Source organism: Leopardus geoffroyi, chromosome A1, assembly GCF_018350155.1.
Source record: "Leopardus geoffroyi isolate Oge1 chromosome A1, O.geoffroyi_Oge1_pat1.0, whole genome shotgun sequence".
Classification (NCBI taxonomy): Eukaryota; Metazoa; Chordata; class Mammalia; order Carnivora; family Felidae; genus Leopardus; species Leopardus geoffroyi.
In genome coordinates this window covers 188,083,636-188,111,495 of record NC_059326.1, presented here as the reverse complement: position 1 = coordinate 188,111,495, position 27,860 = coordinate 188,083,636, and the positions used below count along the sequence as shown (strand labels likewise).

Sequence of the window (27,860 nt, the reverse complement as noted above, 5' to 3'; positions counted from 1 at the left end):
TCTCTCAAAATAAATAAATAAACATTTAAAACAAAATCACGGGGGAGGGTCATGAATTTGAATGGGGAAAAATATTACATTCTTATTTTCACTGACCTCTAGTGGAAATTTAGCTGCTTCTTCTATTGTAATTGTAGGCAACAGACCACAGTAATATTGGCAGAATCTGTGACTTTTTCACCAAAAAAAAAAAAATCACAGGACTTTTATAGCATGTTATAGTTGTTTTAGATATGTTAAAATATTGTCTATGTTCATCACTACAAAATTATGGTAGTTATTATACCTACCATATTTAATGTATTAATTATATACATACATATAATAAATGTGATCTATATTACAAAAATATATGTTTTAATAATCCAGTAACTGTATTTCAATATGATTTATTTTGTTCATAATCCTGCGTATTTTGCTTTATGCACTTAAAAACATTTTTCTGAAAGCGGGGTCCATAGGATCAGCACATCCCCAAAGAAGTTCATAGAACAAATAAAATGAAGAACCCCTGAAGTATGCAACCTCTGTGCCCTTCTGGCTATAAATGAAACTCTGCCACGAGCTATCACGGTCACCCTGAACAAGTCCCCTCAGTTTTCTCTTCTGTGGAATGGTAATAATATATGCATTGCCTAGCTTAGAGCTGCTAGGAGAACCAAAGTAATCTACGTAAAGCACACTCAACTGCAAAGCTCATGCATGTTCAGTTACACAGGGTTACCTGCTGAAATGCTAACTAAATGCTGAGTGTTGTCAAATTATCCAACTTTAGACCTATTTTCCAAAGATGCTGATATTTTTCGTCATCTCTGGGGGAGTGTCCTGCTATGGCATATATTTTCTATTGCCGGATTGGGACCGAACTAGTATAAAATTCAATAATAATGAGGGAAATGCACCTTAAGTGCACCTGGTTGAAGCTACTTAAGACCACAAGGAGATAAAATGAGATTTCATCACTGAGTCATATAGCTGTAATTATACTTAGACTTTTTGAAAAATTTGAGCCAACATACCATGGTTTAAAGAAAGTCATGGATCACCAGTCATTTCCTTTGCAATCTCGAAACAGGGATAGTTGGACAAGTGATAGGAATGTTTGGGAAGTTGGTTTCTTTCGTAATCTGTGACTTTAAAATATCTGTGAATACTTATTACATATTTATTCATCCAAGAAGTCTTCCAAGGTGGCCATAATTAATGTTTTAAAAGCAAAGTAAAGATCTACAAATATCTTGTTGAGTTATATTCTAGAACGGACCTCAAATTATGTTTGGGACATTACTGAGTGCTTTCACAGTCTTGAACTCAAAAACAAAAGGTACCGTGAGGTAGTCAACTTGGCCAAGAAAGACACTTCCTAAACAAGCTAGTGTTTTGATAAATTTCCCCAAGGATTTATGCAAGTATGTGCTCTGAGCTGTTTTTATTGGGGAGAATATTTGGTTTGCACAATGGAAGCTGCCTTTTCTTCTGGCTTTGAGAGAATTTTAGTCTGATAGTGGGGTTTGAGCTATATAGAGAACCCAGCTAAAAGTTAGACTTTTTTAGTTATGGTACTAAAAAAGAAAAAGAAAAACTTTATATTTTTTAAAAAACCAGCAGAGAATAAACCCTGTTTTTTTTTTAAATCATGAGACTAACAAGAGATCATTCATTCATTCATTTACTCATTCATTTCTTGACAAGTGTTTCCTGACTGCTTACTTTTTCAAGGCACTGTGCCAAGCATTCAGCACACAACTGATGTGGCCCCTGCCCTTGTGAAACTTAAACGCTAACGTTGATGACATTAAACATTTTTAAAGACCCACTCTGTTCTAAGTACTTTACATATGCTAATTTATTTATACTTCCCAATCACCCTAGAAGGAAAATACTGTTATTATCCCCATGTTATAGTTGGGAATCGGAACTTTATTGAAGTTAAGGGGTTTGTCCAAGTTTACAGGACTAGTCAGGGACTGAGCTGCTATTCAGTCTTGCCCAGTATGATGCTACAATCTGTGCTCTAAAACACAGGTCAGCAAACTACAGCCTTCCAGCCAAGTCCAGCCTGATACCTGTTAATAAAGTTTTATTGGAACATAAAAATTCCCATTCTTTTACATGGTGTCTACGACTGCTTTCATGTGACAACAGCTAGTCCAGCAGTTGCAGCAGAGACCGTATGACCCAGAGGGTCTAAAATATTTACTCCCTGGCCATTTACAGAAAAAGTTTGCCAACTCCTGCTCTAAAACTCTGCTATATTTCCTCTCTAGAAAAAGGGGGGGAGGAATAAGAGGTAATTAAAATACTTGAAAATATTTTTTTAATGTTTATTTATTTTTGAGACAGAGAGAGACAGAGCATGAACTGGGGAGGGGCAGAGAGAGAGGGAGACATAGAATCGGAAGCAGGCTCCAGGCTCTGAGCCATCAGCCCAGAGCCCGACGCGGGGCTCGAACTCACGGACCATGAGATCATGACCTGAGCCGAAGTCGGACGCTTAACTGACTGAGCCACCCAGGCGCCCCTTGAAAATAATTTTTTAACGTGAATTTCACTCCACTGTGAAATGGAGTGCTGTGAGAGAATAACTGGAGGGAGAAGAGGAAGTTAGAGGCATCCTCTTTAAAATGTGAGCCCCAGAGTAGGGGCCTCACAAGCGGAGATCTGAATCCTGGGATAGAGCTTCTTACTGAGGAATTTGTACACTATTTAGCTGTCCAAATATCCACTGTTTCTACTTTGACCTGAGCAGAGGATGATAAAGGAACAGTCTCCTTTCCGGAGTGCAAAGGTTTCTTTCTCCTTCAAAGGGAGCCTGGGAGGATTCAGTGACAGATGAAAATGTTCAGCACAGTGCTTGACACCCAGCTGGCACTCCACAAACGTCCCCTTCTTCTTCCTTCTGACACCTGTCCTTGCCACCTGCTGGACCAAAATTGGCCCTCTGAACTTGCAAAGGTTTGTACAGCATGAACACAATGCTTTATGCTTTAAGATGGACATTGACATTTAATATAGCAAAGTGAGGTTGGAAGTGTGGTTGCTAACTCAGAATAAATTATTTGGTCCAGCTGGTGAGTCCCAGGGGAAAAATGTGCTAGGTTAGTCATTCCATTTGTAATTGGGGCACAAATACCCCTTCTTCATCCAAATGACCAAGGCTGTAGGCATAAGGAGGTTGGACAGTCAGGCAAGTGGGTGTGGGATGCTTGCCTTGGCAGTTTTCTGGATGACTCACCCAAGATATTCAGTCTCCATTTTATATGGGACCTTCATCCATCCATCACAAGCATTAAAGGCCTCATCTTTAACCAGGCTCTGAGCCATTTGCTTGCCACTAAAAAAAACTGCTGAGTTTTCCTGCCAAGTGTATATCCACATATATTTTTATAGATACAAATCACCTTCAAAACCACTCATTTTTGCATTTAAGGTTACTATATCTGCCCGCTCCTTTTGTTCTTTAGAAAAACATACACTTTGTGGTTAGACACAGCCTTGTGTCCTTGTTCTGTTCTACTAGCTGGGTGACCTTGGGGAAAAATTTTAACCTCTTTGAGCCTCAGTCTTATTTGTAATAATAATACTTACCAATGTAATCCATTTATACAATATTTGATTGTCTATTGAGTGCCAGGCTCTGTGCTAGGCTCTAGGAATTTCACAGCAAAAAAAGACAAATCTCTTGTGGCTCTTACTGCCATAAAGGGAGTCATAATACTCAAGTAAGTACTCAAGATCATTACAATGTTATTAAATGATCTAAAGGAAATGTACAGGGTGAAGTATTAGAGTGAAATACATAAGTGATATTAAGGCAAGACCAGAAGAATGAGAATTGTGCAAAGCATAGGAAGCGCTCTTAATGTCTTCAGGCAGAGGGAACATTGAGTACAAAGGTCTGGAGGTGGGGCAAATACTGTTGTGTTTTAGAACAGAAAGTAATATTGTATCCAAAAGGAAAAGTGGTACAAGAGGAGGTCAGCGAGGTGAGTAGAGACCAGATCTCATGGGCCTTATGAGTCATGATAAGGAATTTTGGCTTTTATTCTAATCAGAGTGGGAAGTCAATGAAAATGGTTAAGACTTGTACAGGATTCAGGGCACCTGAGTGGCTCAGTTGGTTAAGTGTCCAACTTCAGCTCAGGTCATGATCTCACAGTTCGTGAGTTCAAGCCCAGCATTGGGCTCTGCACTGACAGCTCAGAGCCTGGAGCCTGCTTTGGATTGTGTGCGTCTCTTTCTCTCTGACCCTCCCCTGCTTGTTTCTCTCTCTCTCTCTCAAAAATAAATAAACGTTTTTTAAAAAGTCTTGGACAGGATTCATGTTTTTAAAGATGAGCCTGGCTACTGCATGGTGAAGGAATGAAGGAATTATAAGAAACAACAGCAAAGGGAGGCCAGGATCATTGCAAGGATTACCTACAATTACAAATGTAAACTAATGAGCACAACCCATGACACATATAAGTTCTTTAAGAAAGTTAGTTGGCTGGTGTTCTAGAAAGTTTAAGCCTCATACAGTAGACACTAACCTCATGTGGCTATTGAGCATTTGAAATGTGGCTAGTGCAATCATGGACTTAAATATCTCATTTTATTTTAATAAGAGGAATTTTAAAAATTAATATCTAATTCAGTCATTGGGGAAGTATTTTTGAAAAAATTTAGATGTATGTATCTATTTAACCATAATTTTTATGAAATCTGAGTACAGATTCAGGTATTTTCAATGAAAACTTAATGTCTAAATTAAGATGTGCCCTAACAGTGAAATATATATATATGATCCCAAAGACTTAGTATGAAAAAAAGAATGTATAGTATTCTCTTAATTTTTATATTAGTTACATGCTCAAATGAGAATATTTTGGGCACATTTTGCTAAAGAAAGTATTGCTTAAATTAATTTCACTTCTTTTACTGTTTTTAATGCTACTACTAGAAAATTTAAAGTTACATATGTGGCAGTCACATTTTATCACTATTAGACATGCTGATCTAAGGGAAAACAGAAATCCAGGAATTTAAATGCACAGAATGTTAGCTTTTGGTTATGTCTCCTATCAGAAATCTCAATTTGAAGATTGGAACTAGGAAAAAGTAAAAAGCAATAGCACCTTTTGGAAACACTATAGGACTATAAGATCTGCATCTTAATTTTGTATTTTATGTGATATATCTCATCCTCAAGGAATTCTTGTGGCATCCCTGGCTATTCCTGGATGTTGGACCTTGCTTTGGCAAGTTCATGCACCCCAACTCCGGGGAAATGTGGAGAATAGATCTCAGGACTTAGAAGATCCCAGAGCAGGAAGCTTTATCTTCAAAGCTGGGCTCAGTAAGCCCCATAGTATGAATATATTCGCTCTGGGCACAGAAAAAACTGAGTCAATATAGCATAAATATCTAGCTCCAGGGAGGGTAGATGCACAGAACCTCCCAAAAGTTTAGCACAGTGCATACATAACAAGTCATCAGGGGAGGCAGAAGTGATTCCCATCTCTTCCTGCAGATTCTCCACAAAGCAATTTATGTTAAAGTTTGTATGAAGGTCTGTAGGAAGTGCTTTAGGTTTGTTATTTTATTTAAGCTTCATGAAACCTTATGAGGTAGGTATCAAGGTTCAGTGACTTGTCTAACATCAGATCACATAGATGCTGAGAGGCTGGGCAGAGAGATTCAGACCAAGGAAGTCTGACTCCAGAGCCCACACTCTTCCACCATACTCAACAGCAATCCTATTGTCATGCCAGTGACCCAAAAGATCACCTTGAGCATAAGACTCCTTCTCTTGTATCATTCCGTGCCACCGAGAAATCACCCAGCTGCTCCCCCAGAAAGAAAAGGAAAGAGAAAATGGCTCCTTTGCTATTCTCCTGATTCATTATGTACATGCCACAGGGTCTACTATGATGCCTAGCATTCATTCATTATTCTTTCGTTCATTCATTCATTCATTCATTCATTCATGTTCAGCTTCCATTCTTTCAACAAACTTAGGGGCTCAATCCTCTGTCTGGGGAGTGTTAATGAAAGCTTCATAAATATTATCACTATTAATATTGATGATCATGAGTAACCCTAGTAAAAATCAAGTACTATTAGTAATTGATCATAATATTGATAATACTGTGAGAACATCATTAATAATGATTACAATAACGGCAAATGTTTATTGAGAACTTACTATGTTAAGGGCTGTTACAATTAAAGTATTTTTTTCTATATTGAGCACTTCACTTGTGTTTTAGATAAGACATGACCATTTAATTCTTACAATAATCCTATAAGATAATTCCAGAAGTCTCAAAATCTCTTTACACAACTCATCAGAGCACCAGATTACGCATTGTTTTAGCCATGAATTCTTTTTTTTTTTAATTAATTTATTTTTTGATTTACATCCAAGTTAGTTATCCATAAATTCTTGGAAGAGAACCATTCACCCATGTGATAACAGGATGTTCACTGATCCCTTACAACTGACAACAAGACAGACATGGTCTCTGCCTCAGGAAAATAATAACAGAACGGACTTCTCAATGAAAAACATTTCTTTTCCTTTTATAACAGTGGCTGTGAGCACAAAGACAAAATTTCCACAGTTCCAGGATCTGATTAGTAGGCTTCCATTTGTAAAAATTTGTTTCTTGCTTTGTACTCTATGGCAACATCCAGCTACTGGTCGTTTCCAAAAATAGTCATGATATTTTTATGATGTCCTTCAGCCTTTCCTGTTTTTTTTTCCTTTTAATTAACTATTACTCTTTCAACAGCATAACTCAAATATCTTATTAGTGAAGAATTACTAAAGTGGGCCAATTGGGTGTTGGCCCTTGGTTAAAAAAAAAAAAAAAAAAAGACTGAAGGGCACCTGGGTGGCTCAGTCAGGTAAGTATCCAACTTCAGCTCAGGTCATGATCTCACGGTTCATGGGTTCAAGCCCCATATCCGGCTCCGTGATGACAGCTCAGAGCCTGGAGCCTGCTTCGAATTCTGTGTCTCCTTCTCTCTCTGCCCCTCCCCTGCACATGCTCTGTTGCTGGCTCTCTCAAAAAAATAAACATTAAAAAAAAAAAAAAAAAGAGTGGATTGCATCTTCCTTCAGGCTCAGTAGTGCTTTTATCTTATTTCCAGTCTCCCCTTCCCCGACTAGCCTATGCAGTCTTGGGAATGGGAAGGGCAGGGACAGTGTCTTACTAGGTTTCCTGTAACCAGCTACAGTCACAAGGCCTGTCACATAATATTATTGTCTCTAACACTCATTAAACACTATGTGTGTGTCAAGCCCTGTTCTCCGAGATTTCATCATTTCTTTCTCCCAAAACTTAATGGTGAGGTATCATTGTTACCCAACGCAATTTTTATATTTGAGGGCAAATTTATATACTAAAGTTTAGAAGAAGCATTTGCGGCTCCTGGGTGGCTCAGTTAGTTAAGTATCCAACTTCGGCTCAGGCCATGATCTCTCCATTCTTGAGTTCGAGCCCTGCTTAGGACCCTCTGTCTTTTCCCTTTGCCTCTACCCCGCTCGTGCTGCACTTTCTCTCAAAAATAAATAAACATTAAAAAATAGAAAGTTTAGAGGCATTAAGTAATTTGCAGCAAAGTCATACAGCTAGTCAAATGGCAGAGCCAAATTAGAATTCAAATAATCAAATAATCCACCTAAAGCATTTTTCACAGCATGTGACACTTAATAAACACATAATAAATGTTAGTTACTAGAATTATAATTCAAAGTTGGACAGCTAGTAAAGTAAAAGAGCTGATATTGTAACTCAAGTTTATTTTATGTATTTACTTATTTATTTTGCTCCAAAATTCATAGCTTTTCAATTACACCAGAATTTAATTAACAGGACTTATTTTTTTATTATTATTGAAGTATAGTTGACATACAATGTCATACTAGTTTCAGGTGTACAGCATAATGATTCGACAATTCTGTACATTACTCAATGCTTACATAACTGTAGTCACTGTTACCAGATAAAATTATTGCAATATTATTAAGTATATTCCCTATGCTGTACCCTTCATCTCTGTGACTTATTTATTTTATAACTGGAAGTTTGTATCTCTTTGCACCTAACAAGACTTCTTAAAGGTCATAAAAGGCCTAAATACCGAACAGTTTTTTAGTTCCTGCCATATTAAAATTTTTTTTTAATATTAAAAGGTTTCCAAAATTCTGGACAATTCTAAAATTGTCTATTCTATTCTAGAATAGAATTCTAAAAATTCTATTTTTAATGGTTTTTGTATATTAAAGCTTTTGATGTACACAAAAATACGAGGGTATGCATAACTTCATTTAGACACAAATTCAAAAAACAGGTTAGATATCCTTCCTGATAAAGTCCCTCCCAGCTATCTCTGCAATAGGTTCTGTGAGTTAAAGAAAACTAAGTAATCTCTGCTGCATTCAAGCCGTTGCGCGATCACATGACACAGCCTCTGGAAAACACTGTATATTCATGAAAGAAGTGTGGGAAAGGCAAATTTAGTGTCACTATGAAAACTGTTTGATCTAGCAATGGACCCCTTGAAAGGCACACTTTGAGAATCATTGGAGAGAAAATTTTATTTTGGACAGGGTTTATGCTTCAGGATTCCTTTATACATTGTTAGGTGACGGAGTAAATGGAACAGCTTGGAGACAACCTTTTGGCCGCAGGTGCTGAGTAATGCGGACTCTCGCCGTAACCCAAGATGGTAACTTCCGCCTGCATTTCAGTCCGTACAATGGCGTCACACACCGCGACAGCGGCGTGCTTTCTCCCTGAGGGTGCCACTACATTTCCCAGGATGCTTTGCCAACAGTGATGCCATTGGTTGGCGCCGACGGAAGTGCACTTGGCTGAACGGAAATAGAAGATTTTAGAGGCTGGGAAGGTGAGGACGAGAGGAGCTGGGGAGCTGTGAGTGCCGCCTGGGGCTGTCCGCTTAAGGCGTGGGGGACTCAGAGAACAAACTGTTGGGAAGCGTAGGGTGGCCTCTTCTTAACCCCGGGGACTCAAACTCCTGCATTCTTCCACTAGACCTGGAAGCAGGGGAAACAAAACTGTGTGTGGAGGCTAAGTCTTAGTATTAAGGTCTTGTTTTTTGAAGTTTTCTTGGGACGAGCTGGGACGAATTCGGGCTCTTGTCGCGACACAAGGGGCGTTGGCGTGATTTTGCTGTGACCAGAGGGGTGAGGGGTGGAGCTGCTGACGGTCTGACTCAGCTTCTACAGCGGTGGTTCTCAATTGGCTGTACATTAGAATCACCTTGGATGCCTTTTTTAAAAATACGAGTATCCTGGGCCTACGCCAGACGCCAAAATCAGAATCTGTGGAGGATAAGATCTGGGTAGCAGTACTTGCTAAAGCGTCCCAAGTATTATTGTGTTTAGCCAAGGTTGAGAACCACTCTTTTCGTGCTTGAGTCCTGATTAGGACCAGCTGCGCCACGATTTCCTTTACACTATAACCTGCGTGGGCTCTACAGCGCGCACTTGGGTGAATTTGACAATCGCTGTTTTGGCACTGCACCGTCAGATACTTATTCTTGAGCTTCGTATCGTGGTGCTGGAAAGGCCCGTTTTTGTTTTTGTTTTTTGTTTTTTGTTTTTTACGACCTGGCTATTCGTTTTGAATAAAGGTTAGGGGCGTTTCATTTTTCTTACTTTTGTTTTAGCTTATGCCTATTTTTTACAACCCTGACAAAGGAAGAGTCACATTAAAATCGTTTTCTTTTGTTGCTTATATGAAGTTCTGAAAGGGGTGTCAGTTAAAATTATGTTTGGCATTATTTATGGGCTTATAACCAAATTTTTCTATATAATAATTTCAATGAAAGGAAGTTAAGGTGTGTTTTGGGGTTTGGATGTATAAATTTGTTTAGGTGTAATAGGTAGGATCTTTTTTTTTAATACAGGTTTCCCCTGCTGTCTCAAAAGTTCAGAGTTTCTCAAACCTTTCCTGAGCCAAAATGGCTTAAAATAAAGATTATCCACACACCTACCACCCCCTGCTTTCCAAAAGGTCGAGTTATACCAGTTTGCTTTTACAAAGACCTGCATTAATATTTACATGTATTCACTAAAAGAAATCTGAAGGGGATTTTCACTTTTACGAAAAGAGCTATTGCCATGCTAATGTACCATGCTAATGTTAAAAGCGAAGTGGCATAAGGCATACTTTCGGAAAGTGGTGGATACCTGTATAAACACCATTACCTAACATATTTTCTCTTTTCCCAGAACTTCAGCTTCACCTTCCTCACTGATCAGCATGGGGGAGAAGTCAGAAAACTGTAGGGTTCCAGAGGATCTTTTCAATGGTTTGAAAGTTACAGATCCCCAGGAAGCAGAGTGTGCTAGCCCTCCAGTTTCTAATACCAAAGATCACCATTTCCAGAGCAAGTTGCTCAAGGATGTTGAAGCCCATCCCCAGGAGGACCAGGGAGAAGAGGAGTGTTTTCATGACCCTAGCACCTCATTTGAAAAGGAGGAGCCAGGAGTGGACAGGGTTGAGAACAAACCTGATGATAATGTGAATTCCTCTGAACTAGATGAAGAATACCTAATAGAACTGGAAAAAAACATGCCAGATGAAGAGAAACAGGTAAATATTTATTGTGCACTATCTGCCACGATAAACTGCTTTTTAAAATGAATAAATGTGTTTGGGGCGCCTGGGTGGCGCAGTCGGTTAAGCATCCGACTTCAGCCAGGTCACGATCTCGCGGTCCGGGAGTTCGAGCCCCGCGTCAGGCTCTGGGCTGATGGCTCAGAGCCTGGAGCCTGTTTCCGATTCTGTGTCTCCCTCTCTCTCTGCCCCTCCCCCGTTCATGCTCTGTCTCTCTCTGTCCCAAAAATAAATAAACGTTGAAAAAAAAAATTTTTTTTTTTAAATGAATAAATGTGTTTGATACTATATCACAGATTGGGTCATCTGTGCTGAAAGAGTTACTTGCCCATCTGTGTCCTTATTGCTTTAGTAGTGACGAGCTGAGATAAATCAGTAGCACGGAGTGTGTCTGCTTAACAGATTTCCTTTTTTTTTTTTCCTTTTTTTTTTCCTTTTTTTTTTTTTTGGTCAACTTTGAGTTCTTCTGTTTGCCTCATATAATTTTATAACATCTGTATATACCTTTTAGCTTTTTTTTTTTTTTTTTTTTTTTTAAATGGCTTTATTGGTGGTTGGCTGCTGAAATTCCTGTAAGGGACGTTTTTTGGTTAGACTTTAGAATTATGGTATGCTGCTTATTTGTATTAATCCCTTGATAGCAAAAAAAAAACAAAAAACAAAAAACAAAAAAAAATGACTGCCTGAATATTCTGGTAGTGGTTTGGTTGCAGAGGGCAGTGACTCGGCCCTGTATTGTTTGCATAACATTCTTGAGAAATAGACTTGTATATGATAGTAGTTATCATTTGTTAAGCACCTATAATTTGCCAGCCACTAAACTTAGAAAGTTGTGTTTTCATGTGATCTTTACAACACACCTATGAAACATATACTGTTAGCATTTCCCATAAGAGAACAGAACTTAGTAACTTGCCCAAGATCACACATGTAATAAATGGCAGAACTGATTCTCAAACCCAGGTCTGATTCCAAAGTATAATGTAGCATTTAATAACAAAAACAGCTGTCTTTCTACAAAGCAAATACACTAATACAATGTACATTTTCCTGCTGCTTTGCCCCTGGGCCACATCCTTAACTGGACAAGCCTTCACTTTTGGAGACTAAAGTCTTGGTATCCTCCACATATCCTTCCTTCTCATCTCCTAATCGAGATCATCTGAAGAGTTACCATAATATCTGAGTTCCTTGTCTGCAAGGAACTTGAATGAGATTTGTAGCTTAGGCTTCTGAACAACTCACTCACTGAACAGGTTATGATACATTGGTAATGGGCAGGGATTCTGGATGTGCACTGTAACGGTGGGAATTGGGAAGTAATGTGACATGGAGCATCTTGTCTCTCCTTGGGCATTTTTCATTATTAAGTCTATTGGTTTTATTTTATTTTATTTTATTTTATTTTATTTTGAGAGAGAGCATGTGCACACCCATGCAAGTGGGGAAAAGGGCAGAGAGAATCTTAAGCAGGCTCCATGCTGTCAGAGCCTGATATGGGGTTCCGTCCCACAACCGTGAGATTGTGACCTGAGCCAAAATCAAGAGTCAGACGCTTAACCGCCTGAGCCACCCACACACCCCAAGTCTATTAGTTTTAACATGCATGTGTTAGCTTTTGTGCTAGTGTGATAGGATAAAATAACAATGGCTTAGAAGATAAGGACAAAGGGCAAAATGAACCAATTTCATAAACTACCTCAGCAGAAACTCGGAAAATTAAATCACATACTGTTCAATAATTAGGGAAATGGTTTTCCAGAAAGTGTTTGATTCATATCACAGGTGCAGGCTTTTTAGAAGCATTGATTAAATGTCTGTGTTAAAATGTTAGCAATGCCTTTCTGATACCTTGATGTGTTTTACCCTGATGGTGAATTTTCTACTGTGCCATTGGTTTGACAGTTGTGTGATTTGACTCCAGATGTTACATACTCTGCCTCCCATTCCCAATTTAGTAAAACTTTGTGTCTCCTGGTCAGGAATCACATTTTAAGTTCTATAAATATTTAAAACAATTACTTTTATTGCCTCTAAGTTGAATATTCTAAATGGCACAATGACTTTTAAACTTTTTTCTTCCTTTTAAAAGTTAAGATATAACTTACATATAGTGAAACTGTTTACATTCTGTGTACAGTTCAGTGAGTCTTGACAACTGTATGCACCTGTGTAACTCACGCCCTTATTAGGATCCAGAACATAACCATCATTCCAGAAACTCCCATTGTGTGCATCACCACTCATTCTGTCCCTGCACCCCCACCAACCCAGGGACCCACTGCTCTGATTCCTATTCCATAGGTTGGTTTTTTCCTATTCTAGACTTTTGTGTAAATATAATCACTTTTCAGATATAAACATTTTGTATTTTATATTTGTGTATCAACTTGTATGTTTTTGTAGCTTAATTTGAAAATTTGTAACAATATCTCTTAGAAACAACATGCTGTGGTGATAGCCATTGTTATTTTATAGAAATGTAAACCATTAATTCCACTAAGGAAACAACCTCCAAGAGTGCAGACTACCTTTACCTAATTGTGGTACTACTCTCTTGGGTATTTTTCTGGTGTTTTGATAAATATCTTTATGAAATTATTAGGAAACCAGCAAAACAGATGAAGAAATCTCTCTTCACTGCACACATGGTTTGCTTTTATAGGTCACTAGGAACAGGATACCTTTAAACTTGATTCTTTTAAAATAGAGTTGAGATAATTCAACGACAACAAAATAAACACAAATTGCCAAAAAAATGTGAACAGATTTTTAGCCTCACTAATAGTGTTTAAGTGCAGATTAAAACATTACGTCTCGATTTATCTGATGTCAGCAATGAGAGGACATAAAGAGTGCTTGTGCTAATTTTGGGAGTTTAAAGTGCTGTGTCATTTCTGTGGGATATAGGTATCACATTTTTAGTATGAATATTTCTTTAGACTAAGGCTATCAATAGAACCTTTTGGAATGATGGGAATGTTCTATGTATACGCTGTTCAGTATGGTAGCTACTGGCCGTGATCAACCACATTTTAATAGTCATCAGCTGTGGAGCATTTGAAATGTGGCTAGTAGAGATGAGGAACTGAATTTTACAATTTTTAGTCATTTATTTTAAGGAAGTTATTAGAGACGTGTACAGATGTATACATAAAGATGTGTCACAACATCATTCATAATTTTGAACATTAGAAATGATGTTCAACAGAGGGTATTACTTTAAACAGTTTTGCCATTTTTATGCAGTAGCATGTAATGCAGTCATTAAAAAGAAAGATAAGGGGCGCCTGGGTGGCGCAGTCGGTTAAGCGTCCGACTTCAGCCAGGTCACGATCTCGCGGTCCATGAGTTTGAGCCCCGCGTCGGGCTCTGGGCTGATGGCTCAGAGCCTGGAGCCTGTTTCCGATTCTGTGTCTCCCTCTCTCTCTGCCCCTCCCCCGTTCATGCTCTGTCTCTCTCTGTCCCAAAAATAAATAAACATTGAAAAAAAAAAATTAAAAAAAAAAAAAAAAAAGAAAGATAAATCTTAATATTGATGTGGAAAAAATACCTGTTAATTGCATTAAGCAGGTGTGATAATATGGCTTATAATAACAATTATGTACTTGGGTTTGTCCCAGTTCCTAGCAGAGTTCCTAAACCCTTGGAATTTCCTAATAAGAAATAAGGGTGTGTTTTGTTATTTATAACCAGCCCCTTTCAACCACACACATAGGAGCTTTCCAAAAATCACCTCAAGAATGAGGTCTGGTTGTCAGAGTTTGGAGCTTTCAGCCCCACCTCTGGGGAGGGGACAGAGGCTGGAGGTTGAGTTAATCACTAGTGACCAATGATTTGACCAGTGGTGCTTATGTACTGAAACCTACATTAAAACCCCAGGGGCGCCTGGGTGGCTCAGTTAAGCGCTCAGGTCATGATCTCACAGGTTTTGAGTTCGAGCCCTGCGTCGGGCTCTGTGCTGACATTGCGAAGCCTGGAGCCCACTTCGAGTTCTGTGTCTCCCTGTCTCTCTGCCCTCTGTCATCCTCTCTCTCTGTCTCTCAAAAATAAATATTTTTTAAAAATTAAAAAATCCATTTTAGTACTATGAGTGTGCAGATAGAATTGAAGTCTGCCTTAAATCTTCAGGAAAAGACCATCTAATTCTAAAAGTAGCATGCGGTATCAGTCACAGTAACAGCCATGTGCTAAACTAAATAAAATACCCTAATATTGTGCACTTACCAAAGTACTCAGCTAGTTTTGTTTTGTTCTTTTTTTTTTTTTTTTTTTTTTTTTTAATGTTTATACTTTTGAGAAAGAGCACAAGCAGGGGAGGGCAGAGGGGGAGGGACACACGGAATCCGAAGCAGACTCCAGGCTCAGAGCTGTCAGCACAGAGCCCGGCACAGGGCTCAAATCCCCAAACCATAAGATCATGACCTGAGCTGAAGTCAGACGCCTAACTGACTGAGCCACCCAAGGGCTCCTGTTTTGTTTTGTTCTTTGATCCTAGGTATCTAATTCTTGTCTTCATAGAACATTAAAGAAAATCTATGTTTTGCTGTCAGCAGAAATGAATGTGTTCACACTAAAATATGTTACTAACCTTCATTATATAACAAAACTGAACAGTGGGGGAAATTTGGAGGGACTTAACAATGGAAGTTACTTCATTTGATTTTATAAATATTAAAATATTTGGGTATCTCTTAAGCTTAATGATGATACAAATTTCTATGCTGTTCACTCAGTTCAACCTCATTTGAAAGTATTTAAATCAGAGTACATTTAAATATTTATTTTCGTTATTTGGTTCATAGATACTTGAGTTTTCTTCTTACCCCCTTTTTCTTAGGAAAAGAACCTCAAGCAATTAGCAAATTCTAAATCCTATTGATGAAAAGTTGGGCTTTCTGTGATGTAATAAGAGATATGAGATATCTATTTATGGCTGGGTAGGACCAAAAATGCACTTTTGCAGAATGTTTAAACCTGTTTGCTATAATATGGAACAGAAACAGGTATCCTTCTTAGTCTGTCTAGCACTGGTTAAAGTTTTTCTCAGGAAGTCTTTCATATTATAACTGTTCACTATCTTTTTCTTATAGCATCATCATTTACCTTTTTGTGGAGTGAAAATTGGAGTAGCTACTAAATATATTAAGGGTAATCCTCCAGAAATGCACTAGGAGATGTTTTAGTTACAACAACTTCCATTTGGTTTTGGAAGTTGTTAACATAGCATAATCGATGTTTTTAAATCAAACAAACTGATGGGGCACCTGGATGGCTCAGTCGGTTGAGCATCCAGCTTCGGCTCAGGTCATGATCTTGCGGTCTGTGAGTTTGAGCCCCACCTCGGGGTCTGTGCTGACAGCTCAGATCTTGGAGCTTGCTTCAGATTCTGTCTCCCTCTCTCTCTGCCCCTCCCCTGCTCATGCTCTGTTTCTCACTCTGTCAAAAATAAATAAACATTAAAAAATAAATAAACTGAGTATAATACTATACTCAGTATAACTGAGTATAGTATATGATTTGTACTTGAAACTTACGTTTTGGCATTTGAATAAAACAAAAGTACTCAATGAAAAAAAAAAATTAAACAAAAGCGTTCAGAGAGCTTCTGAATTGGGTGAACATGTAGAGGTGCAAGGAGGGTGACATACTCAGCATGGAAGCTCAGTGCCCCTTCCTGCATACCATCTCTTCTGTCTGCCTGTGCCCAGAGTTACAGTCTTTTTTTTTTTTTTAATTTTTTTTAATGTTTATTTATTTTTGAAGGGGAGAGAGACAGAGCATAGCAGGGGAGGGGCAGAGAGAGGAGGGAGACACAGAATTCAAAGCAGGCTCCAGGCTGTGAGCTGTCAGCACAGAGACCGACGTGGGGCTTGAACTCACAAGCCGTGAGATCATGACCTGAGCCGAAGTCGGACTCTTAACCGACTGAGCCACCCAGGGGCCCCAGAGTTACAGTCTTTAGAATAAAACAGTAATCTAGTAAGTGAACTGTTTTCTTGAGTTCTGGGAGTCTCTTTAGCAAATTAATTGCAGCTGAGGAGGAAGCCATGGGAACTTCCAGTTTATAGCCCAAGGGTCAAAAGCAGAGGTGACAACCTTGACTGGCAGTTGGCATCTGAAGTAGGAGTGGGGTTGGGAGCAAGTCCTTAATTTGTAGGATCTGATGCATCTCCAGGTGGAGTGTGTCCAAAGTGAGTGAAAACACAGGGCAGCATCTGGTGTCTGCTGTAGAGTTGGAGTTGTTGGTGCAGGGGAAACTCCCACACGTCTGGTCACAGAAGTGTTCGGTGTGTTGGCAGGAGAGGAGACACGCAAGAGGTGTTTTCCCTTTACAGCAGGTTATAGAATAGTCCATGATGATTCCTTTTGAGTTAAAAACCTGTGTAAAAATATGTTCAGACATGAAAGTTTGGAAAGATACGGGGTGTGATTATTGGGAAATTTTTATTTATGTTTAATATACTTTTTTGAAGTATACAGAGTTCTATTAGGTTTAGGTGGACAACATAGTGATTTAACAGTTCCATATATTACTCAGTTCTTGCCATGGTAGTGCTTACCGGTAAGTCTGTCAGCATACAAAGTTATTACGGTATTATTGACTGTATTCCCTATGCTGTGCTTTTCATCCCTGTGACTTATTTTATAACTGGAAGTTTGAACCTCTTAATCCCCTTCACCTGTTTTATTCTCTACTTTTTTTTTTATACGGTAAGTGCCCATCACATTTATAATCAACAACACAAGTAATTCCATTTTGAGAATATAAATAAAAATTGATTCTTTACCACCAGCATGGACTTTTTACCAGAGCACAGAAAGCTGACCTTTGAGGATTTGGAAAGAAATGCTATTATAGGATCTGTGTATGTTTCTCTTCAGGTAGAATCAAGTATCAATAGCTAAATCCTGTTATTCAAGCTGACTTGACTTGCCCTGTGGCTGAGAAGATAATCCAGGCTCAATTGGAGTTCCAGTTCTCAGCAGAACTCCTAAATCAGTAATGGAGAAGGGGAGGGAGAGGAGGCAAAAACAAAAACAAGAGTAATGGAGGAAGAAGGCAGCTAAGTTTTTTAAAAACAGGCAAAATCTTTTAAGGAAAGCACTGTGTGTGTGTGTGTGTGTGTGTGTGTGTGTGTGTGTGTGTGTGTGTGTTTCAGCACTATATCTTAAGTATTTGTGAAAACCTAAATGTTGACATGACTATCCAGAGGAATGGGATTTTAGCAAACATTTGAGATGTACTGGAACTGTGAAGCAAATAAGTGCTTCTCAAAGGTGTGGCTGATGTAAAGGACAAATCTGGTAGCAGATGAGAATTGTTGCTATGATATTATGATACAAAGATGCTTTATAGTATCAGAACCTATAGAACATACTGCATAGGGCTGATCCTGTGAGAAAATCACCTTTTATGGGCTACTTGTCACAGTGGAGTTTAGTCGTATGTAAATTCCCTAGATAATTCTTATACGCTCACTGAAGTTTGAAGACCACTGTCTCAAGGCCTTGCACATCATCTTCCTTCACTCAATAGCTGTTGAATAAATACTATGATTATCTCTCCCGTGGAGGTCAGTAATTGATCTTATGAGTTACAGAGAGTTTATCTCATTTATTTATTCCAGAAATACTTGGATTTCTTCCACATGCCACGAATTGTTTGAAGCCCTTAAGGATACAGTGGTAAACAGAATGAGAGGGTTTCTCTTCTCTCCTAGCTGCTATATGCTAGTTGGGAGGTATAAAAAATTTTTAAGATGAAGTGATGTAGGGGTGGGGTTGGAAGGATGGGGAGGACTACTTTAGATTGGCTGATCAGGAAAAGCCTTCTCTGGAGAGGTTGTAGATCAGCAAAGACTTGGAGGGAAAAAGTCAAATGTGTGACAATCAGAGAGGGAAATGTTCCATGCAATGGGGCAAAGTAGTATACAGCATGATTTCTTAGCTTCAGCTACTGGGTGGATGGTGATTCCATTTACAAATATGGAGAAGATGGAGGGACTTAGAGTTCATTAGGGCTCTAGTGATGTAATTCTTGCTATAAATGAAAAGTTTATTTGTAAGCCAAAGTGCAGAGGTAGTTAACTTTAATGGGTTGGCTCCCTCCTACCAGTTGTTTGCCCATGGTATTCATTTGTAAATAGGTACACCCATAGATCCATTTAAGTACAGAAGTCTGTGTTTGGTAAATGTGGACTCAGAGCACAAGATTTCTGGGATATTAAAGTGTATTTTGAGAGGAAGAGAAAGAGAGTGAGCGAGAGAGCTCTTGGGGGATGGGGGTGGGGCAGAGAGAGAATACAAAACAGGCTCCATGCTGCCTGACATGGGGCTTGAACTCACGAACCATGAGATCATGACCTGAGCTGAAACCAAGAGTTGGGTGCTTAACCGGCTGAGCCACCCAGGCACCCCAAGATTTCTGGGATTTTAAAACATTTTCCTTAGGCTCTGAAGACATAAAGGATTATTCTTTCCTTCAAGACTTTATCTCTAGCCAGAGACCATTATTGAAGTATTGTTTGGAACAGAAGTTCTTCATCAGTTATTTCCCTCTCATTTTTCCTTAATCTCACAGTACTTAATCCTTTTGATTTCCATGTTTCTGCCTTCTCATTGCATTATTTTCATAATTGTTATCAATGGTGCTGTAGCAGTGGGCCTGTTTGCAGGGAACGTTCTTCTGGTTGCTTCCAGAAAGTTTTCAGTAACTTTTCTATAGTGGCCTGCATATTCTGTTAACCTTATGACAAAACTCTTTCTGATTTGTTTTTTCCTTTTTAATGGGCATCCTTTTGAATTAAGGTTGCCATATTTATTAATTTCTTAAAGTTTACTAGTATTGGATTTAACGAACACTGTTAACAAATGATTAAATAAAATCCTAGAATTTAAGAATTGGAAAGACCTTAGATTTCTGATCCTGAGTTTAAGTCAGGGGAAATAACTTTTCCAAAATTTTTACTCCCAAAACATTTGGAAGTTAGTGGGATAATTTTAGATTGTTTGCTGATGAAACAGTTAAAGTGGCATTCAGCGTTCCTTGTGTTTATTAAGGAAGATCACTTTATGTAGATCAATGGTTCTCAAACTGTATAGTGCCTAAGAGTCACAGGAAATTTATTAATCATGCAAAGCCCTGAGAAGTGTGTGATAGCACAGACTTGTGAGTTGGCAGCCAGGAATCTGCTTTAACAAACATCTCCAGGTCATTTTGTTATAGGTAGAACTGTGGTCACTCTTTGGGAGACAGAAAGCCAGATTGACAAATACGACCAAGCTTCCAAAACGCAAGTATAACCAGTATACTGACTGCATCTCACATCAGAAGAGTTGACTCATGGGATGTTTTTCTTTTATCTTCCTCTTCGCTCAGGTTCTATAAAAGGTTTGTTGGGCTGAATTTAAACAGTACTAAAATAAGGAAATTTATTTCTATTAAATTGAATTTTGGGAAATAGAACTTTCTGAACTAAGAAACAAGGAAATATTTCCAGGATTAGTTCCTTATAGGTCAGTCATCTGTCCTGAGAAAGATAAGACTTAGTGAGAGGTCAGAGTCTCACTACAGCTCAAATCCAGAGAACCTCCCTCCAGACTCCCTAGAAGACTTCTAAAAGTAACTTGTGGAAAAAACAAATATGTCTGTATGTGTAAAGCAAATGATGTCTGATTTCAAAGAAAACAAAACTGAAGCTTGTCTTTCTTTTAATGATAAAGGAATTCCCTTCAGGATCATTTGTAGGATGGGTGTCTCCAGTCCTTTCAGTGTGTAGTTGTTCCACCCCACCTAGATAAGACTGAAGCAGCAATGGTACTTGTGCCTCCATTTTCCAACCCTTTAGTAAGTGTGTGGCTTTTTTAACCTTCTCTTTGACCATTATGTGATCTTTGAACACAGTGCTTGACTTAAAAGTTTATTTTATAGCAATTACTTTACAAAACTGCAGGGGGAAGCAGAGACCTGCTGATAGATTTACAATATGGAAATTAACCTGCTGGTGTGAATCTCTTGATTTTCTCCTTGTTATCTATTAAATCTATGATCATTGCAGGATCATTAAATGAATTTTTTAAATGTATTTAATGCAAGTTTTTATCATTTAATAATAGAAGGAGTATACATTTATAAGCTCCAAATTGTTTCTTTTGTATTCACTGATCTTAAGAATAGAGAATATTCCTAGCTAGCACTGAAAAGGTGGTTGTTTCATGATTAGTAAGGGATTAAGGAGCACCTTCTGACATTTGCCAGTTTACACCAAAATTAAAGTTGTATCAACTTAAATTCTCTAGGATTTGAGTTACAGTTGGAAAGCTATTCCTCACACTGAGATTAAAGAGGAATTCACCTATATCTTCTTCCAATACTTACATGGTTTCACTTTTTATATGTAGATCTCCAGTCTACTTGGAGTTTGCTCTTGTGTAAGATGCAACATATATTCTAGTTTTGTCTTTTTCCAAATGACTACCAAGTTGTCCCAGCACCATTTTTAAAAGTCTACTCTTGCCTCAATGATTTGATTAAATTTTAATATCAACTCAGACTGAGTTTGTATTTTTTTTTCCCAAATGCTCACCTTCCACCTGTTAAATTATCAGTTAAAACCTAACTTAGTTTATAGTGGTATCATTAATCAAAGTAACCACATTTAGACATGGGTTAGATCACCGTTGAAAGATCTCAGTAGCAATGAATTTTTTTTTTAATTTTTTTAATGTTTATTTATTTTTGAGAGAGAGAGAGCAGGGGAGTGGTAGAGAGAGAGGGAGACACAGAATCCAAAGCAGGCTCCAGGCTCATAGCTGTCAGCACAGAGCCCGACGCGGGGCTCGAATACACAAACCATGAGATCATGACCTGAGCTGAAGTCAGACGCTTCATGGACTGAGCCACCCGGACGCCCCTCAGTGGTGATGAAATTTAAAAATAACTGGAGAGCAGCACCTGGGTGGCTCAGTCTGTGAACTGTCTGACTTTATTTTTGGCTCAGGTCATGATCTCACGATCATGAGATCAAGCCCTGTGTCGGGCTCCGTGATGGGCGTGGAGCCTGCTTAAGATTCTCTCTCTCCTTCTCCCTCTGCTCCTCCCCACATCAAAAAATAAGAAATAACTAGATAATTGATTAGTTTAAAAGTATAGAATGTTTGTTGGGATTGCGTTTTGCAATATAATACTTCAAAGTTGTTTTGTCTTTAAGAAAATACAGTTCTCTCTATTCTGTGAAATACTTTTACCCTATAATCCAAGAACATTGTTCCCTGGAAAATAGAATAAAATAAGATCCTAGCATACCTATATTTGTGAAGGCAAAGAATAGATTTTAAACATTTGCAAACTGAATTAGTCTGTCTGCAAAGAACTCATTTTGCTAATTCAGTGGAAAATGGCCTTGGGTTACCTATAGAAAAACAACTGAAGATCTGTGGTGCGAGTCCCTGATTCAGTGAGGTAGAGGTTTATTGTTTGTTTATTTATTTATTTATTTATTTTTAATGTTTGTTTATTTTGAAAGAGAGCACATGCCTATGAGCAGGGGGAGGGGCAGAGAGAGGAGAGAGAGAACTCCCAAGTGACTCCTGCTGTCAGTGTAGAACCTGTCACTGGGCCCAAACTCATGAACCATGACATCGTGGCCTGATCCAGAATCAAGAGTCAGATGCTCAACCAACAGCCACCTAGGTGCCCAGTAAAGGTTTATTTTTAACATGGTTCTCAAAACAACTCGAGGTGAGTTCTCTGGGACTGGATGACATGTTCTAAAGCAAGGTCATCCTCTTTACAAGTGTCTTAATTCTTGATAGCAAGGGGATTAAAAATATTTTAAAATTTAAATTTAATTTTTAAAAATTAAAATTAGTGCCTTTTATGTTAGATAATTCTTTAGTGTACTGTTGTAATATTTCTAATATTTAAACTGTTTCTTAGCTAAATTTATTTAGTGGTTGCTGTATAGATTTATATTATGCATCCTATTAGAGTCTAGTTTAGTTTAACACTTTGTAATTCCAGTAAAATATAGAAATTTTGCTTCAGGATAACTGTTTCCTCTTCCTTGGTGCCACCATTGTCATATACATTATATCAATTATATGTTGTAAACTCATCCACAAAGTATTGTAATTAGTCTTTTTTGTCTTTTAAAGAAATTGAGAAAATAATGTATTTATAGAACCATTTCTAAATTTTTTTAACGTTTGTTTATTTTTGAGAGAGAGCATGAGCAGGGGAGGGGCAGAGAGAGAGGGAGACACAGAACAGAATCCAAAGCAGGCTCCAGGCTGTGAACTGTCAGCACAGAGCCCAATGTGGGGCTCGAACTCACAGACTGTGAGATCATGACCTGAGCCAAAGTTGGAAGCTTAACTGACTGAGCCAGCCCCCCAGGTCTCCCTGTAGAACCATTTCTAAAGCTTTTCATTTCTCCATGTCGATTTGAGTTACCGTCTGGTATCATTTCCTTCCAGTCCAAAGGATTTCCTTTAGTATGTCTTGTAAGGGAGGTTTGGTAGCACTATTTCTGTCTTTATCTGTGAATGTCTTTATTTTGCCTTCATTTTGAGGTACGGTCTTGCTGCATATCTAATTCTTGGTTGACAGTTTTTTTCTTTCAACATTTTGAGTATGTCATCACACTGATTTCTTTGGCGAGAAATCAGATAATAATAATAGTGTTGTTGTTCCGAACCTGATAAGTTGTTTTCCTTCTGTTCGTTCAGATTTTCTCTTTGTCTTTCAACATTTTGACTCTGGTGGTTCTAGATATGGATCTATGTACTTGGGGTTCATTGAGCTGCTTGGATCTTTAGATTAACATTTTTCATCAACATTTTGAAGATTTCAGCCATTATTTCTTCAACTATTTCTTCTGTCCCCTTTCTGGGACTCTCAACACATATATTGTGAGGGCTCTTCATTTTTCACCATCTTTTTTCTGCTCTCAGTTCTTCAGATTGGGTGTCTATTGCTCTACCTTGAATTTTATTTAATTTTCATGCCAGTTCAAATCTCCTTTCTATGAATTTTTCATTTCAGTTATTGGACTTTTCAACTTTTTCCTTTTAAATAATTTTTGTCCTTTTGTCATGGTTCTCTTTTTTTATTTTTTTTATATTTTATTTTATTTTATTTTCAATATATGAAATTTATTGTCAAATTGGTTTCCATACAACACCCAGTGCTCATCCCAAAAGGTGCCCTCCTCAGTACCCATCACCCACCCTCCTGTCCCTCCCACCCCCATCAACCCTCAGTTTGTTCTCAGTTTTTGTTTTTTTTTTTTCAACGTTTATTTATTTTTGGGACAGAGAGAGACAGAGCATGAACGGGGGAGGGGCAGAGAGAGAGGGAGACACAGAATCGGAAACAGGCTCCAGGCTCTGAGCCATCAGCCCAGAGCCCCACGCGGGGCTCGAACTCACGGACCGCGAGATCGTGACCTGGCTGAAGTCGGACGCCCAACCGACTGCGCCACCCAGGCGCCCCTGTTCTCAGTTTTTAAGAGTCTCTTATGCTTTGGCTCTCTCCCACTCTAACCTCTTTTTTTTTTTTTTTTCCTTCCCCTCCCCCATGGGTTTCTGTTAAGTTTCTCAGGATCCACATAAGAGTGAAAACATATGGTATCTGTCTTTCTCTGTATGGCTTACTTCACTTAGCATCACACTCTCCAGTTCCATCCACGTTGCTACAAAGGGCCATACTTCATTCTTTCTCATTGCCACGTAGTACTCCATTGTGTATATAAACCACAATTTCTTTATCCATTCATCAGTTGATGAACATTTAGGCTCTTTCCATAATTTGGCTATTGTCGAGAGTGCTGCTATAAACATTGGGGTACAAGTGCCCCTATGCATCAGTACTCCTGTATCCCTTGGATAAATGCCTAGCAGTGCTGTTGCTGGGTCATAGGGTAGATGTATTTTTAATTTTTTGAGGAACCTCCACACTGTTTTCCAGAGTGGCTGCACCAATTTGCATTCCCACCAACAGTGTAAGAGGGTTCCCGTTTCTCCACATCCTCTCCAGCATCTATAGTCTCCTGATTTGTTCATTTTGGCCACTCTGACTGGCGTGAGGTGATATCTGAGTGTGGTTTTGATTTGTATTTCCCTGATGAGGAGTGACGTTGAGCATCTTTTCATGTGCCTGTGGGCCATATGGATGTCTTCTTTTTTTTTTTTTTTTTTTTAATTTTTTTTTTTCAACATTTATTTTTGGGACAGAGAGAGACAGAGCATGAACGGGGGAGGGGCAGAGAGAGAGGGAGACACAGAATCGGAAACAGGCTCCAGGCTCTGAGCCATCAGCCCAGAGCCCGACGCGGGGCTCGAACTCACGGACCGCGAGATCGTGACCTGGCTGAAGTCGGACGCTTAACCGACTGCGCCACCCAGGCGCCCCCATATGGATGTCTTCTTTAGAGAAGTGTCTATTCATGTTTTCTGCCCATTTCTTCACTGGGTTATTTGTTTTTCGGGTGTGGAGTTTGGTGAGCTCTTTATAGATTTTTGGATATTAGCCCTTTGTCCGATATGTCACTTGCAAATATCTTTTCCCATTCCGTTGGTTGCCTTTTAGTTTTGTTGGTTGTTTCCTTTGCTGTGCAGAAGCTTTTTATCTTCATAAGGTCCCAGTAGTTCATTTTTGCTTTTAATTCCCTTGCCTTTGGGGATGTGTCAAGTAAGAAATTGCTACAGCTGAGGTCAGAGAGGTCTTTTCCTGCTTTCTCCTCTAGGGTTTTGATGGTTTCCTGTCTCACATTCAGGTCCTTTATCCATTTTGAGTTTATTTTTGTGAATGGTGTGAGAAAATGGTCTAGTTTCAATCTTCTGCATGTTGCTGTCCAGTTCTCCCATTTGTTAAAGAGACTGTCTTTTTTCCATTGGATGTTCTTTCCTGCTTTGTCAAAGATGAGTTGGCCATACGTTTGTGGGTCTAGTTCTGGGGTTTCTATTCTATTCCATTGGTCTATGTGTCTGTTTTTGTGCCAATGGTTCTCTTTTTTTAATCATTGTCATGCTTTCATTTAAGTCTTTAAACACAATTTTCTTTAGTTCTTTGAACATGTTTATAGCTGCTTTCAAGTCTTTGCTAGATCTAAAATCGGTGATATTCAGATATTTCTGTTTACTGCTCTTTTTGTTTTGTTTTTTTTTTTTTTCCTGGTTGTGGGTCAGATTTTTCTGTCTCTTTGTATACCTTACAATTTTTTGTTAAAACTGGACGTTTTAAGTAGGGATGTAACAGCTCTGGATTCTGTCCTCTACCACCACCTTCCCTGCTTGCATTATTTTTCCTGTTGCTTTTTTGCAACTGTTGCTTTTTACCTAGTCTCAAGCTGTACAGTCCATTTCTCCTGGTGTCTGTGTGGCCACTGACAGCTCTGCTCAGCTGGGTTTTGTTTTTGTCCTTTTCTTGCTGATATTTTTAAGTATGGCTTTCTTGGGGTTGCTCTTGTTTCTGTACAGCTTAGTGGTCAGCCGATAACTGGTCAGAGATTATGTTCAAACAGCTCAAACCAACAAGGCTTCCACCTACTGATCTGTGTGTGGATTTAGAAGTGTATTACAATTTTAGGGAATTTTCAGGTCAGCCCAGCTGGACCCTCTTGTGTCTCCTCAGCATAGGTGCACAGGTTCCTGATAGGACAAGCGTGCATGAATAGCTTTGGTCCTCTTCATTGCTACCAGGCATGCGCACCATCTCCAGTCCATTAGGGGTACAAGGAGAGCTTATCAGGTACCTCTGTGACTGCCTCTTCTGTCTCCCTGTTACATTTCTGCTTGGTCCATGGGTCCCTTATTTGCCCAGCCAGGGCCACAACCACAGATTAGTAGGACCCCTGACCTTCCCTGTTTGCTTACCACTCAGATTGCTGCTTATTTCTGACAGTACCACTGGGCATGGATTATTTCACCTCCGGTTTGAATCAGCTCAGACTCCTCAAGCAGTGGTGCTGCTGGTTCTTCATGGCCTTCCTTGCTCTAAAGAACTGCGGTGTCAAATGATGGGAGGAAGAAGGGGAGCAGGTCCTTGCAAGGAAGCCACAGATTTCACGGCTGTTTTCTGAAGTTCAGTAGTTTTTCACGAGTGTTACTCACTTTGCTGTAAGCTTTTAGTCAATTTTTAGGACACTGAAATGGCTGGTGTTAATCATTTTGTCCAGTTTATAGTTATTTTTTACGTTTGCCACATCAGAAGTCCCATCCAGTATTGAGTTTTGATCTGTTCAAATATTTATACATTAAAATTAAACCAGAAAGGATGAGGAAAAAATTAAGCCTTAAAATGGATTACAAATAGAATGAAATTAATGTGATCAACTTGATCACATAGAAAAGATAATTCCAGTAACTTTAAGCACAGTACTCTGGCTGTTCACCCTTAGTAGGATATATTTTAAAGTTACAAAGAACTGCAATGAGGGGTGCCTGGGTGGCTCAGTAGGTTCAGCATGCAAGTCTTGATTTCTGTCATGGTTGTGAGATCGAGCCCTGTGTCAGGCTCTGCGCTGAGCTCGGAGCCTGTTTGGGATTCTCTCTCTCCCTCTCTGCCCCTTCCTTGCTTGTGTACGTGCTCTTTCTTTCTCTCTCTAAGATAAAAAATTAATTTAAAAAATTGTTTTAAAGAACTACAATGAAATCTTGAACTTTACATAGTAGGTTCATCATAGGTACTGATATTCATATAGTAACTTCAGGACTTTTCTGTTAATTTTAGGATAGAGCAAATGAGTAAATATGTTGCTGTTACTGGGAACCAGAGTTTTCAGTGTGGGAGAAAGTGAGGAAGAATCTGGTGGTGTTCACTTGTCTGACTGCATACAAGATTTCATGTTTATGTATTCTTTGACTTGTGGCATTTTTGTTTTTTTATTTTTTAAAGTTGTATCTCCTGGATTTCTTACTGAGAGGACCTAAAAACAATGACTTGCTAGTAACAGGGAACGTACTAGCATCCAGATCTTGGTTTCTAAATACCATTCCCCATCAAAAGGATCCAGGACTCCTTGGAAAAATGGCTGATTCCAAGGCTGGAGCAGGCGTAGTACAAAGTATCACATCTGGAACACGGTATGCACTGGCAGCAAAGTCCACCCATAGGAACCCCTGGAAGTGAGCTGGGAGATTTAGGAGCCTGGTCTAAATCCTGGAGCCCCTTGGGAGGAAAGGTGCAATCAGCCAAGGGCCTGGACAGGGGCCCCTCTTGCC

The 27,860-nt window shown here is 38.9% G+C and overlaps 1 protein-coding gene across 3 annotated transcripts in view; it reads left to right on the top strand.

Moving 5' to 3' along the window:
- The first annotated feature begins 8,796 nt into the window (after positions 1-8,796).
- The window catches only part of TTC1 (tetratricopeptide repeat domain 1), a 47,408-nt gene continuing 28,344 nt past the window's right edge, over positions 8,797-27,860 (top strand). The window contains exons 1-2 of one of the 3 annotated variants that reach the window (XM_045503140.1): positions 8,797-8,898; positions 10,247-10,610. In XM_045503140.1, the coding sequence (XP_045359096.1) occupies positions 10,278-10,610 (333 nt within the window). In that variant the 5' untranslated portion in view covers positions 8,797-8,898; positions 10,247-10,277. Of the gene's footprint in view, positions 8,925-8,980; positions 9,099-10,246; positions 10,611-27,860 lie in introns of those variants that run through there. The other 2 variants (XM_045503133.1, XM_045503148.1) reach the window with 2 other exon arrangements.